Below are 16,503 nucleotides of genomic sequence, written 5' to 3'. Positions count from 1 at the left end.
CTATAGAGAACACACACCATCTATCCCTCCCCATAGAGAACACACACCATCTATCCCCCCCCCCCCCCCATAGAGAACACACACCATCTATTCCCCCATAGAGAACATACATCATCTACCCCTCCCCCCATAGAGAACACACACCATCCCCCCCCCCCCATAGAGAACACACACCATCTATCCCCCCCCATACAGAACACACACCATAGAGGACACACACCATAGAGGACACACACCATCTATACCCCCCCCCATAGAGAACACATACCATCAATCCCCCCCCCCATAGAGAACACACACCATCTATCCCCCCATAGAGAACACAAACCATCTATCCCCCCCCCCCCCCCATAGAGAACACACACCATCTATCACCCTATAGAGAAAACACACCATCTACACCCCCCCCCCATAGAGAACACAGACCATCTATCCCCCATAGAGAACACACACCATCTATCCCCCCCCCCATAGAGAACACACACCATCTATCCCCTCCCCATAGAGAGCACATACCATCTATACCCCCCCAATAGAGAATACACACCATCTATAACCCCCCCCATAGAGAACACACACCATCTACCCCCCATAGAGAACACACACTATATATCCCCCCATAGAGAACACACACTATATATCCCCCCATAGAGAACACACACAATCTATCCCCCCTCATACAGAACACACACCATCTATCCCCCCGTAGATAACACACACCAAACCCCCCCACCCCATAGAGAATACATACCATCTATTATCCCCCCATAGGGAACACATACCATCTATCCCCCAATAGAGAACACACACCATCTACCCCCCCCCCCCCCCTCATAGAGAACACACACCATCTATCCTCCACCCTATAGAGAACACACACCATCTATCCCCCCCATATAGAACACTCACCATAGAGGACACACACCATCTATTCCCCCCCCCATAGAGAACACATACCATCTATCCCCCCCCATAGAGAACACACACCATCTATCCCCCCCATAGAGAAAACACACCATCTATCCCCCCCCCCATAGAGAACACACACCATCTATCCCCCCATAGAGAACACACACCATCTACCCCCCCCCCCCACAGAGAACACATACCATCTATCCCCCCATAGAGAACACATACCATCTATCCCCCATAGAGAACACACACCATCTATCCCCCCCCATAGAGAACACATACCATCTATCCCCTCCCCATAGAGAACACATACCATCTATCCCCCCCCCCCATAGAGAGTACATACCATCTATTCCCCCCCCCCCCCATACAGAACACACATCATCTATCCCCACCATAGAGAACACACACCATCTACCCCCCCCATAGAGAACACATACCATCTATCCCCCCCCCCCCCATAGAGAACACACACCATCTATCCCCCCACCATAGAGAACACACACCATCTACCCCCCCATAGAGAACACACACCATCTATTCCCCCCCCCCCCATAGAGAACACACACCATCTATCCCCCCATAGAGAACACACACCATCTATCCCCCCCCCCCCATAGAGAACACATACCATCTACCCCCCCCCCCCCCCCCCCCCGTAGAGAACACACACCATCTATCCCCCCCCATGGAGAACACACACCATCTATCCCCCCGTAAATAACACACACCAACCCCCCCCCCATAGAGAACACATACCATCCATTATCCCCCCCATAGGGAACACATACCATCTATCCCCCAATAGAGAACACACACCATCTACCCTCCCCCCTATAGAGAACACACACCATCTATCCCCCCCATAGAGAACACTCACCATAAGGGACACACACCATCTATTCCCCCCCCCATAGAGAACACATACCATCTATCCCGCCCCCATAGAGAACACATACCATCTACCCCCCCCCCTCCATAGAGAACATATACCATCTACCCCCCCCATAGAGAACACACACCATCTATCCCCCCATAGAGAACACACACCATCTACCCCCCCCCCCCCACACACACAGAGAACACATACCATCTATCCCCCCATAGAGAACACATACCATCTATCCCCCATAGAGAACACACACCATCTATCCCCCCCCCATAGAGAACACATACCATCTATCCCCCCCCCCCATAGAGAGTACACACCATCTATTCCCCCCCCCATAGAGAACACACACCATCTATCCCCCCCATAGAGAACACACACCATCTACCCCCCCCCATACAGAACACATACCATCTACCCCCCCCCCCCCATAGAGAACACACACCATCTATCCCCCCATAGAGAACATACACCATCTATCCCCCATACAGAACACACACGATCTATCCCCCCCATAGAAAACACACACCATCTATCTTCCCCATAGAGAAAACACACCATCTATCCCCCCCCATAGAGAACACACACCATCTATCCCCCATAGAGAACACACACCATCTATCCCCCCCCCCCATAGAGAACACACACCATCTATTCCCCGATAGAGAACACACACCATATGTCCCCCCCCCCCACACAGAGAACACATACCATCTATCCCCCCATAGAGAACACATACCATCTATCCCACATAGAGAACAAACATCATCTAGCCCTCCCCCCATAGAGAACACACACCATCTATCCCCCCCCCCTAGAGAACACACACCATCTATCCCCCCCCATAGAGAACACACACCATCTATCCCCCCCTATAGAGAACACACACCATAGAGGACACACGCCATCTGCCCCCCCCCCATAGAGAACACACACCATCTATTCCCCGATAGAGAACACAAACCATATGTCCCCCCCCCCCCCCCCCCAGAGAACACATACCATCTATCCCCCCATAGAGAACACATACCATCTATCCCCCCCCCCCCCCAGAGAACACACACCATCTACCCCCCCCCATAGAGAACACACACCATCTATCCCCCCCCTATAGAGAACACACACCAAAGAGGACACACGCCATCTGTCCCCCCCATAGAGAACACACACCATAGAGGACACACGCCATCTGTCCCCCCCCATAGAGAACACAAACCATCTATCCCCCCATAGAGAACACACATCATCTACCCCTTCCCCATAGAGAACATACACCATCTATGCCCCCGCCCATAGAGAACACACACCATCTACCCCCCCCCCCATAGAGAACACTCACCATAGAGGACACACACCATCTATCCCACCCCATAGAGAATACACACCATCTATCTCCCCCCCCCCATAGAGAACACATACCATCTATCTCCCCCATAGAGAACACACATCATCTACCCCCCCCCCCATATAGAACACACACCCCCTCCCCCCTCGAACACATACTATCTATCCCCCCCATAGAGAACACACACCATCTACCCCCCCCCCCCCCATTAGAGAACACTCACCATAGAGGACACACACCATCTATCCCCCCATAGAGAACACACACCATCTACCCCCCCCATATAGAACACACACCCCCTCCCCCAGAGAACACATACTATCTATCCCCCCCCATAGAGAACACAAACCATCTATCCCCCCCATAGAGAACACATACCATCTATCCCCCCCATAGAGAAAACACACCATCTATCCCCACCTATAGAGAACACACACCATCTATCCCCCCATAGAGAACACACACCATTTACCCCCCCCCCCCCCATAGAGAACACACCATCTATTCCCCGATAGAGAACACACACCATATATCCCCCCCTCCCCACACAGAGAACACATACCATCTATCCCCCCATAGAGAACACATACCATCTATCCCACATAGAGAACACACGCCATCTGTCCCCCCCCATCCCATAGAGAACACACACCATCTATCCCCCCATAGAGAACACAAACCATCTATCCCCCCCATAGAGAAAACACACCATCTAACCCCCCCCCCCAATAGAGAACACACACCATCTATCCCCTCCCATAGAGAACACACACCATAGAGGACACACGCCATCTGTCTCCCCCCCCCCCATAGAGAACACACACCATCTGTCCCCCCCATAGAAAACACACACCATCTATCCCCCCATAGAGAACACAAACCATCTATCCCCCCCTCCCCCCCCCATAGAGAAAGCACACCATCTATCCCCCCCATAGAGAACACACACCATCTACCCCCCCCCCCCATAGAGAACACACACCATCTATTCCCCGATAGAGAACACACACCATATGTCCCCACCCCCCCACACAGAGAACACATACCATCTATCCCCCCATAGAGAACACATACCATCTATCCCACATAGAGAACAAACATCATCTACCCCTCCCCCCATAGAGAACACACACCATCTATTCCCCGATAGAGAACACACACCATATGTCCCCCCCCCACACAGAGAACACATACCATCTATCCCCCCATAGAGAACAAACGTCATCTACCCCTCCCCCCATAGAGAACACACACCATCTATCCCCCCTCCCTAGAGAACACACACCATCTATCCCCCCCTATAGAGAACACACACCATAGAGGACACACGCCATCTGTCCCCCCCCATAGAGAACACAAACCATCTATCTCCCCCCCATAGAGAACACACATCATCTACCCCTCCCCCATAGAGAACACACACCATCTACCCCCCCCATAGAGAACACTCACCATAGAGGACACACACCATCTATCCCTCCCCCATAGAGAACACACACCATCTATCCCCCCATAGAGAACACATACCATCTATCCCCCCCCCCATAGAGAACACACACCATCTATCCCCCCCATAGAGAAAACACACCATCTATCCCCCCATAGAGAACACACACCATTTATCCCCCCCCCCCCATAGAGATCATACACCATCTATTCCCCGATAGAGAACACACACCATATATCCCCCCCTCCCCACACAGAGAACACATACCATCTATCCCCCCATAGAGAACACATACCATCTATCCCACATAGAGAACACACACCATCTATCCCCCCATAGAGAACACACACCATAGAGGACACACGCCATCTGCCCCCCCCCTCCCCATCCCATAGAGAACACACACCATCTACCCCCCCCCCATAGAAAAACATACCATCCATACCCCCCATAGAGAAAACACACCATCTAACCCCCCCCCCCCCCCCCCAATAGAGAACACACACCATCTATCCCCTCACATAGAGAACACACACCATAGAGGACACACGCCATCTGTCCCCCCCCCGCTCCCGAACACACACCATAGAGGACACACGCCATCTGTCCCCCCCATAGAGAACACACACCATCTATCCCCCCCCCATAGAGAACACACACCATCTATCCCCCCCATAGAAAACACACACCATCTATCCCCCCATAGAGAACACAAACCATCTATCCCCCCTCCCCCCATAGAGAACACACACCATCTATCCCCCCCCATAGAGAACACACACCATCTATTCCCGATAGAGAACACACACCATATGTCCCCACACAGAGAACACATACCATCTATCCCCCCATAGAGAACACATACCATCTATCCCACATAGAGAACAAACATCATCTACCCCCCCCCCCATAGAGAACACACACCATCTATCCCCCCCCCCCATAGAGAACACACACCATCTATCCCCCCTCCCTAGAGAACACACACCATCTATCCCCCCCTATAGAGAACACACACCATAGAGGACACACGCCATCTGTCCCCCCCCCCATAGAGAACACAAACCATCTATCTCCCCCCCATAGAGAACACACATCATCTACCCCTCCCCCATAGAGAACACACACCATCTACCCCCCCATTAGAGAACACTCACCATAGAGGACACACACCATCTATCCCCCCATAGAGAACACACACCATCTACCCCCCCCATATAGAACACACACCCCCTCCCCCAGAGAACACATACTATCTATCCCCCATAGAGAACACAAACCATCTATCCCCCCCATAGAGAACACATACCATCTATCCCCCCCATAGAGAAAACACACCATCTATCCCCACCTATAGAGAACACACACCATCTATCCCCCCATAGAGAACACACACCATTTACCCCCCCCCCCCATAGAGAACACACCATCTATTCCCCGATAGAGAACACACACCATATATCCCCCCCTCCCACACAGAGAACACATACCATCTATCCCCCCCATAGAGAACACATACATCTATCCCACATAGAGAACACACGCCATCTGTCCCCCCCCATCCCATAGAGAACACACACCATCTATCCCCCCATAGAGAACACAAACCATCTATCCCCCCATAGAGAAAACACACCATCTAACCCCCCCCCCCCAATAGAGAACACACACCATCTATCCCCTCCCATAGAGAACACACACCATAGAGGACACACGCCATCTGTCTCCCCCCCCCCCATAGAGAACACACACCATCTGTCCCCCCCATAGAAAACACACACCATCTATCCCCCCATAGAGAACACAAACCATCTATCCCCCCCTCCCCCCCCCATAGAGAAAGCACACCATCTATCCCCCCATAGAGAACACACACCATCTACCCCCCCCCCCCATAGAGAACACACACCATCTATTCCCCGATAGAGAACACACACCCATATGTCCCCACCCCCCCACACAGAGAACACATACCATCTATCCCCCCATAGAGAACACATACCATCTATCCCACATAGAGAACAAACATCATCTACCCCTCCCCCCATAGAGAACACACACCATCTATTCCCCGATAGAGAACACACACCATATGTCCCCCCCCCACACAGAGAACACATACCATCTATCCCCCCATAGAGAACAAACGTCATCTACCCCTCCCCCATAGAGAACACACACCATCTATCCCCCCTCCCTAGAGAACACACACCATCTATCCCCCCCTATAGAGAACACACACCATAGAGACACACGCCATCTGTCCCCCCCCATAGAGAACACAAACCATCTATCTCCCCCCCATAGAGAACACACATCATCTACCCCTCCCCCATAGAGAACACACACCATCTACCCCCCCCATAGAGAACACTCACCATAGAGGACACACACCATCTATCCCTCCCCCATAGAGAACACACACCATCTATCCCCCCATAGAGAACACATACCATCTATCCCCCCCCCCCATAGAGAACACACACCATCTATCCCCCCCATAGAGAAAACACACCATCTATCCCCCCATAGAGAACACACACCATTTATCCCCCCCCCCCATAGAGATCATACACCATCTATTCCCGATAGAGAACACACACCATATATCCCCCCTCCCCACACAGAGAACACATACCATCTATCCCCCCATAGAGAACACATACCATCTATCCCACATAGAGAACACACACCATCTATCCCCCCATAGAGACACACACCATAGAGGACACACGCCATCTGCCCCCCCCTCCCCATCCCATAGAGAACACACACCATCTACCCCCCCCCATAGAAAAACATACCATCCATACCCCCCATAGAGAAAACACACCATCTAACCCCCCCCCCCCCAATAGAGAACACACACCATCTATCCCCTCACATAGAGAACACACACCATAGAGGACACACGCCATCTGTCCCCCCCCGCTCCCGAACACACACCATAGAGGACACACGCCATCTGTCCCCCCCATAGAGAACACACACCATCTATCCCCCCCCATAGAGAACACACACCATCTATCCCCCCCATAGAAAACACACACCATCTATCCCCCCATAGAGAACACAAACCATCTATCCCCCTCCCCCCATTAGAGAACACACACCATCTATCCCCCCCCATAGAGAACACACACCATCTATTCCCGATAGAGAACACACACCATATGTCCCCACACAGAGAAACACATACCATCTATCCCCCCATAGAGAACACATACCATCTATCCACATAGAGAACAAACATCATCTACCCCCCCCCCCATAGAGAACACACACCATCTATCCCCCCCCCCCCATAGAGAACACACACCATCTATCCCCCCTCCCTAGAGAACACACACCATCTATCCCCCCCTATAGAGAACACACACCATAGAGGACACACGCCATCTGTCCCCCCCCCCATAGAGAACACAAACCATCTATCTCCCCCCATAGAGAACACACATCATCTACCCCTCCCCCATAGAGAACACACACCATCTACCCCCCCATAGAGAACACTCACCATAGAGGACACACACCATCTATCCCTCCCCCATAGAGAACACACACCATCTATCCCCCCATAGAGAACATATACCATCTATCCCCCCCCCCATAGAGAACACATACCATCTATCCCCCCCATAGAGAAAACACACCATCTATCCCCGCCATAGAGAACACACACCATCTATCCCCCCATAGAGAACACACACCATTTATCCCCCCCCCCATAGAGATCACACACCATCTATTCCCCGATAGAGAACACACACCATATATCCCCCCTTCCCACACAGAGAACACATACCATCTATCCCCCCATAGAGAACACATACCATCTATCCCACATAGAGAACACACCACCATCTATCCCCCCATAGAGAACACACACCATAGAGGACACACGCCATCTGCCCCCCCCCCCTCCCATCCCATAGAGAACACACACCATCTATCCCCCCATAGAGAACACAAACCATCTATCCCCCCCATAGAAAAACATACCATCCATACCCCCCATAGAGAAAACACACCATCTAACCCCCCCCCCCCAATAGAGAACACACACCATCTATCCCCTCCCATAGAGAACACACACCATAGAGGACACACGCCATCTGTCCTCCCCCCCGAACACACACCATAGAGGACACACGCCATCTGTCCCCCCCCCCATAGAGAACACACACCATCTATCCCCCCCATAGAGAACACACACCATCTATCCCCCCCCATAGAGAACACACACCATCTATCCCCCCATAGAGAACACAAACCATCTATCCCCCCTCCCCCCATAGAGAACACACACCATCTATCCCCCCCCCCATAGAGAACACACACCATCTATTCCCCGATAGAGAACACACACCATATGTCCCCCCCCCCCCACACAGAGAACACATACCATCTATCCCCCCATAGAGAACACATACCATATATCCCACATAGAGAACAAACATCATCTACCCCCCCCCCATAGAGAACACACACCATCTATCCCCCCCCCATAGAGAACACACACCATCTACCCCCCCCCATAGAGAACACACACCATCTATTCCCCGATAGAGAACACACACCATATGTCCCCCCCCCCCCACACAGAGAACACAAACCATCTATCCCCCCATAGAGAACAAACACCATCTATCCCCCCCCCCCCCCATAGAGAACACAAACCATCTATCCCCCCCCCATAGAGAACACACACCATCTATTCCCCGATAGAGAACACACACCATATGTCCCCCTCCCCCCACACACACACAGAGAACACAAACCATCTATCCCCCCATAGAGAACAAACATCATCTACCCCTCCCCCATAGAGAACACATACCATCTACCCCCCCCATAGAGAACACTCACCATAGAGGACACACACCATCTATCCCTCCCCCATAGAGAACACACACCATCTATCCCCCATAGAGAACACATACCATCTATCCCCCCCCCATAGAGAACACATACCATCTATCCCCCCATGGAGAAAACACACCATCTATCCCCGCCCATAGAGAACACACACCATCTATCCCCCCATAGAGAACACACACCATTTATCCCCCCCCCATAGAGATCACACACCATCTATTCCCCGATAGAGAACACATACCATCTATCCCCCCATAGAGAACACACACCATAGAGGACACACGCCATCTGCCCCCCCTCCCATCCATAGAGAACACACACCATCTAACCCCCCCCCATAGAAAAACATACCATCCATACCCCCCATAGAGAAAACACACCATATAACCCCCCCCCCCAATAGAGAACACACACCATCTATCCCCTCCCATAGAGAACACACACCATAGAGGACACACGCCATCTGTCCCCCCCCCCCCCCGAACACACACTATAGAGGACACACGCCATCTGTCCCCCCCCATAGAGAACACACACCATCTATCCCCCCCCATAGAGAACACACACCATCTATCCCCCCCCCATAGAAAACACACACCATCTATCCCCCCATAGAGAACACAAACCATCTATCCCCCCTCCCCCCATAGAGAACACACACCATCTATTCCCGATAGAGAACACACACCATATGTCCCCCCCCCCCCCCCACACAGAGAACACATACCATCTATCCCCCCATAGAGAACACATACCATCTATCCCACATAGAGAACAAACATCATCTACCCCCCCCCCCCATAGAGAACACACACCATCTATCCCCCCCCCATAGAGAACACACACCATCTACCCCCCCCCCCCCCCATAGAGAACACACACCATCTAATCCCCGATAGAGAACACACACCATATGTCCCCCCCCCATAGAGAACACAAACCATCTATCCCCCCCCCCATAGAGAACACACACCATCTATCCCCCCCATAGAGAACACACACCATCTATTCCCCGATAGAGAACACACACCCATATGTCCCCCCCCCCCATAGAGAACACAAACCATCTATCCCCCCCCATAGAGAACACACACCATCTATCCCCCCCCCATAGAGAACACACACCATCTACCCCCCCCACCCCCCCCATAGAGAACACACACCATCTAATCCCCGATAGAGAACACACACCATATGTCCCCCCCCCATAGAGAACACAAACCATCTATCCCCCCCCCCATAGAGAACACACACCATCTATCCCCCCCATAGAGAACACACACCATCTATTCCCCGATAGAGAACACACACCATATGTCCCCCCCCCCATAGAGAACACAAACCATCTATCCCCCCCCCCCATAGAGAGTACACCACCATCTATCCCCCCCCATAGAGAACACACACCATCTATCCCCCCCATAGAGAACAAACACCATCTATCCCCCCCATAGAGAACACACACCATCTATATTCCCCTATATAGAGGGCACAACCCAGAAGTCATACCCTCCTCTCCCTATACAGTCTCTCCCCTCCGATCTGCCATAATAAACTACTAATAACACGCCGCACAGGCCGGCTCCTCCTCTATGGGCGTGGCGTACAACGAAGAGACAGAAGAAGGCGTGTCTCTCCATTGAGTGAAAATAGAGAGGCGGTCTCTGCTTGTAAAAGGGGCGGAGTGAAGGCGGGGAGAGCTTATAATTGATGATAATGAGGGCGGAGCGCTATGTAAGGGGGCAAGGCGATGTCTCCGGTGGGGGCGGGGTGCCGGTGATAGTCATGTGCCCTAGGAAGATGGCGGCGGTTGGGCTACTGTTGCTTCTGCTGTCGGTGTTCGGTGAGGAGGGGAGAGCGGAGCCTGGAGCGGGGCCCCCAGTGCGGGTGTACGGACAGGTAGGTGCCTCCCTGTCTGTGTGCACGGTGCTGTATATCAGTGGTGTCCCCCTCCCCCCTCCATACACAGTGTTCTATATCAGTGTCTCCCCCCCTCATACAGTGTTATATATCAGTGTCTCCCCCCCTCATACAGTGTTATAGATCAGTGTCTCCCCCCCTCATACAGTGTTATAGATCAGTGTCTCCCCCCTTCATACAGTGTTATAGATCAGTGTCTCCCCCCCTCATACAGTGTTATAGATCAGTGTCTCCCCCCCTCATACAGTGTTATAGATCAGTGTCTCCCCCCCTCATACAGTGTTATATATCAGTGTCTCCCCCCCTCATACAGTGTTATAGATCAGTGTCTCCCCCCTTCATACAGTGTTATAGATCAGTGTCTCCCCCCTCATACAGTGTTATATATCAGTGTCTCCCCCCCCTCATACAGTGTTATAGATCAGTGTCTCCCCCCCTCATACAGTGTTATAGATCAGTGTCTCCCCCTCATACAGTGTTATAGATCAGTGTCTCCCCCCCTCAATACAGTGTTATAGATCAGTGTCTCCCCCCCTCATACAGTGTTATAGATCAGTGTCTCCCCCCCTCATACAGTGTTATAGATCAGTGTCTCCCCCCCTCATACAGTGTTATAGATCAGTGTCTCCCCCCTCATACAGTGTTATAGATCAGTGTCTCCCCCCTCATACAGTGTTATAGATCAGTGTCTCCCCCTCATACAGTGTATAGATCAGTGTCTCCCCCCTCATACAGTGTTCTATATCAGTGTCTCCCCCCCATACAGTGTTCTATATCAGTGTCCCCCCCCATACAGTGTTCTATATCAGTGTCTCCCCCCCATACAGTGTCTATATCAGTGTCTCCCCCCATACAGTGTTCTATATCAGTGTCTCCCCCCCATACAGTGTTCTATATCAGTGTCTCCCCCCCATACAGTGTCTATATCAGTGTCTCCCCCCCATACAGTGTTCTATATCAGTGTCTCCCCCCCATACAGTGTTCTATATCAGTGTCTCCCCCCCATACAGTGTTCTATATCAGTGTCCCCCCCCATACAGTGTTCTATATCAGTGTCTCCCCCCCATACAGTGTTCTATATCAGTGTCTCCCCCCCATACAGTGTTCTATATCAGTGTCTCCCCCCCCATACAGTGTTCTATATCAGTGTCTCCGCCCCCCCATACAGTGTTCTATATCAGTGTCTCCCCCCCATACAGTGTTCTATATCAGTGTCTCCCCCCCCATACAGTGTTCTATATCAGTGTCTCCCCCCCATACAGTGTTCTATATCAGTGTCTCCCCCCCATACAGTGTTCTATATCAGTGTCTCCCCCCCCATACAGTGTTCTATATCAGTGTCTCCCCCCCCATACAGTGTTCTATATCAGTGTCTCCCCCCCCATACAGTGTTCTATATCAGTGTCTCTCCCCCCCTCATACAGTGTTATAGATTAGTGTCTCCCCCTCATACAGTGTTATAGATCAGTGTCTTCCCCCTCCCTCATACAGTGTTCTAGATCAGTGTCTCCCCCCCACCCCTCATACAGTGTTCTAGATCAGAGTGTCTCCCCCCCCCCCACCCTCATACAGTGTTATAGATCAGAGTGTCTTCCCCCCCCCACCCCTCATACAGTGTTATAGATCAGAGTGTCTCCCCCCCCCCCCACCCCTCATACAGTGTTATAGATCAGAGTGTCCCCCCCCCCCACCCCTCATACAGTGTTATAGATCAGAGTGTCTCCCCCCCCCCACCCCTCATACAGTGTTATAGATCAGAGTGTCCCCCCCCCACCCCTCATACAGTGTTATAGATCAGAGTGTCTCCCCCCCCCCCACCCCTCATACAGTGTTATAGATCAGAGTGTCTCCCCCCCCCCCCACCCCTCATACAGTGTTATAGATCAGAGTGTCTCCCCCCCCCCCCACCCCTCATACAGTGTTATAGATCAGAGTGTCTCCCCCCCCCCACCCCTCATACAGTGTTATAGATCAGAGTGTCCCCCCCACCCCTCATACAGTGTTATAGATCAGAGTGTCCCCCCCACCCCCACCCCTCATACAGTGTTATAGATCAGAGTGTCTCCCCCCCCACCCCTCATTACAGTGTTATAGATCAGAGTGTCCCCCCCCCCCACCCCTCATACAGTGTTATAGATCAGAGTGTCCCCCACCCCCACCCCTCATACAGTGTTATAGATCAGAGTGTCTCCCCCCCCCCACACCCCTCATACAGTGTTATAGATCAGAGTGTCCCCCCCCCCCCCACCCCTCATACAGTGTTATAGATCAGAGTGTCTCCCCCCCCCCCCACCCCTCATACAGTGTTATAGATCAGAGTGTCTCCCCCCCCCCCCCACCCCTCATACAGTGTTATAGATCAGAGTGTCTCCCCCCCCCCCACCCCTCATACAGTGTTATAGATCAGAGTGTCTCCCCCCCCACCCCTCATACAGTGTTATAGATCAGAGTGTCCCCCCACCCCTCATACAGTGTTATAGATCAGAGTGTCCCCCCACCCCCACCCCTCATACAGTGTTATAGATCAGAGTGTCTCCCCCCCCACCCCTCATACAGTGTTATAGATCAGAGTGTCCCCCCACCCCCACCCCTCATACAGTGTTATAGATCAGAGTGTCCCCCCCACCCCCACCCCTCATACAGTGTTATAGATCAGAGTGTCCCCCCACCCTCATACAGTGTTATAGATCAGAGTGTCCCCCCCACCCCCACCCCTCATACAGTGTTATAGATCAGAGTGTTCCCCCCCACCCCTCATACAGTGTTATAGATCAGAGTGTCTCCCCCCCCCACCCCTCATACAGTGTTATAGATCAGAGTGTCTCCCCCCCCCCACCCCTCATACAGTGTTATAGATCAGAGTGTCCCCCCCACCCCCACCCTCATACAGTGTTATAGATCAGAGTGTCCCCCCACCCCACCCCTCATACAGTGTTATAGATCAGAGTGTCCCCCCCCCCCCCCACCCCTCATACAGTGTTATAGATCAGAGTGTCCCCCCCACCCACCACCCCTCATACAGTGTTATAGATCAGAGTGTCCCCCCCCCCACCCCTCATACAGTGTTATAGATCAGAGTGTCCCCCCACCCCCACCCCTCATACAGTGTTATAGATCAGAGTGTCCCCCCCACCCCACCCCTCATACAGTGTTATAGATCAGAGTGTCTCCCCCCCCCACCCCTCATACAGTGTTATAGATCAGAGTGTCCCCCACCCCCACCCCTCATACAGTGTTATAGATCAGAGTGTCCCCCCCCCACCCCTCATACAGTGTTATAGATCAGAGTGTCCCCCCACCCCCACCCCTCATACAGTGTTATAGATCAGAGTGTCCCCCCACCCCCACCCCTCATACAGTGTTATAGATCAGAGTGTCCCCCACCCCCACCCCTCATACAGTGTTATAGATCAGAGTGTCCCCCCCACCCCCACCCCTCATACAGTGTTATAGATCAGAGTGGTCTCCCCCCCCCCACCCCTCATACAGTGTTATAGATCAGAGTGTCCCCCCACCCCCACCCCTCATACAGTGTTATAGATCAGAGTGTCCCCCACCCCCACCCCTCATACAGTGTTATAGATCAGAGTGTCCCCCCACCCCCACCCCTCATACAGTGTTATAGATCAGAGTGTCCCCCCACCCCCACCCCTCATACAGCGTTATAGATCAGAGGTCCACCCCACCCCCACCCCCTCATACAGTGTTATAGATCAGAGTGTCCCCCCCCCCACCCCCTCATACATCAGTGTTATAGATCAGAGTGTCCCCCCCCCACCCCTCATACAGTGTTATAGATCAGAGTGTTCCCCCCACCCCTCATACAGTGTTATAGATCAGAGTGTCCCCCCCCTCATACAGTGTTATAGATCAGAGTGTCCCCCCCCCCCCACCCCTCATACAGTGTTATAGATCAGAGTGTCCCCCCCCCCCCACCCCTCATACAGTGTTATAGATCAGAGTGTCCCCCCCCCACCCCTCATACAGTGTTATAGATCAGAGTGTCCCCCCCCCCCACCCCTCATACAGTGTTATAGATCAGAGTGTCCCCCCCCCCCACCCCTCATACAGTGTTCTAGATCAGAGTGTCTCCCCCCCCCCCCCATACAGTGTTCTAGATCAGTGTCTCTCCCCCCCCATACACTGTTCTAGATCAGTGCCCCCCCCCTCCATACGCAGTGTTATAGATCATGTGTTCTTTTCATAGTGCTGTGTATCGGTCTCTCCTCCCTCAGTGCCATGTATTAGTGCCACCCTCCCATACACCATGCTGTGTGTTGGTGCTCCCCTGTGCACAGTTCCACGTTTGTCTCTCCGCCTGAAATCTAGTGCTAAATATTAGTGTCCCTCCTCCATACACAATACCATATATCGGTGTCCCTCCTCCATATACACAGTATCAGATTTCAGTGCCCATATCTGTTTTTAGCACCTCCCGTATGCAGTTCTATATATGTGTTGCCCCATCCATACACTGTGCCATATATAGTTGTGCTCCAAAGTTTGCATACCCTGGCAGAAATTTTGCCATCAATATTGAAAATGAGTGATCATGCCAAAAAACTGTCTTTTATTGAAGGATACCAATCACATGAAGCCATTTATTATCACGTCGTTTTTTGGATCCTTTTAAATTATAATAACAGAAATCGCCCAAATGGCCCTGATAAAAAGTTTACATACCCTGGAATGTTTGGCCTTGGTACAGACACAGAAGGTGGCACACACAAGTTAAAATGGTAATTAAAGGTTAATTTCTCACATTTGTGGCTTTTTTAAATCACAATTAGTGTCTGTGTATAAATAGACAATGAGTTCGTTAGCCTCACTTGGATGCACTAAGCAGGCTAGACACTGAGCCATGAGGAGGTAGAAAAGAACAGTCAAAAGATCTGCATAACAAGGTAATGAAACGTTACAAAGATGAAATGGATATAAAAAGATATCCAAAGCCTTGAATCTGTCAGTCAGTACTGTTCAATCACTTAATAAGAAGTAGAAAATTTGGATGTCTCATGATGCAAGGTCAGGTAGATCAAGAAAGATTTCAGCCACAACTGCCACAGGAACTGTTCGGGATACAAAGAGAACCCCACAGGTAACCTCAGGAGA

The 16,503-nt window shown here is 51.9% G+C and overlaps 1 protein-coding gene across 1 annotated transcript in view; it reads left to right on the top strand.

Annotated features, from left to right (window-relative positions):
* Positions 1 to 11,219: 11,219 nt before the first annotated feature.
* Positions 11,220 to 16,503, top strand: part of LOC141111162 (sortilin-related receptor-like) — a 155,155-nt gene continuing 149,871 nt past the window's right edge. The window contains exon 1 of the mRNA XM_073603205.1: positions 11,220 to 11,370. Coding sequence (XP_073459306.1) covers positions 11,257 to 11,370 — 114 coding nt within the window. The 5' untranslated portion in view covers positions 11,220 to 11,256. The remainder of the gene's footprint in view (positions 11,371 to 16,503) is intronic.

Source organism: Aquarana catesbeiana, linkage group LG10 (genome assembly GCF_042186555.1).
Source record: "Aquarana catesbeiana isolate 2022-GZ linkage group LG10, ASM4218655v1, whole genome shotgun sequence".
NCBI classification, from domain to species: Eukaryota; Metazoa; Chordata; class Amphibia; order Anura; family Ranidae; genus Aquarana; species Aquarana catesbeiana.
The sequence above is the reverse complement of the archived record's forward strand: the minus strand, read 5'-3'. Positions and strand labels throughout refer to the sequence as shown.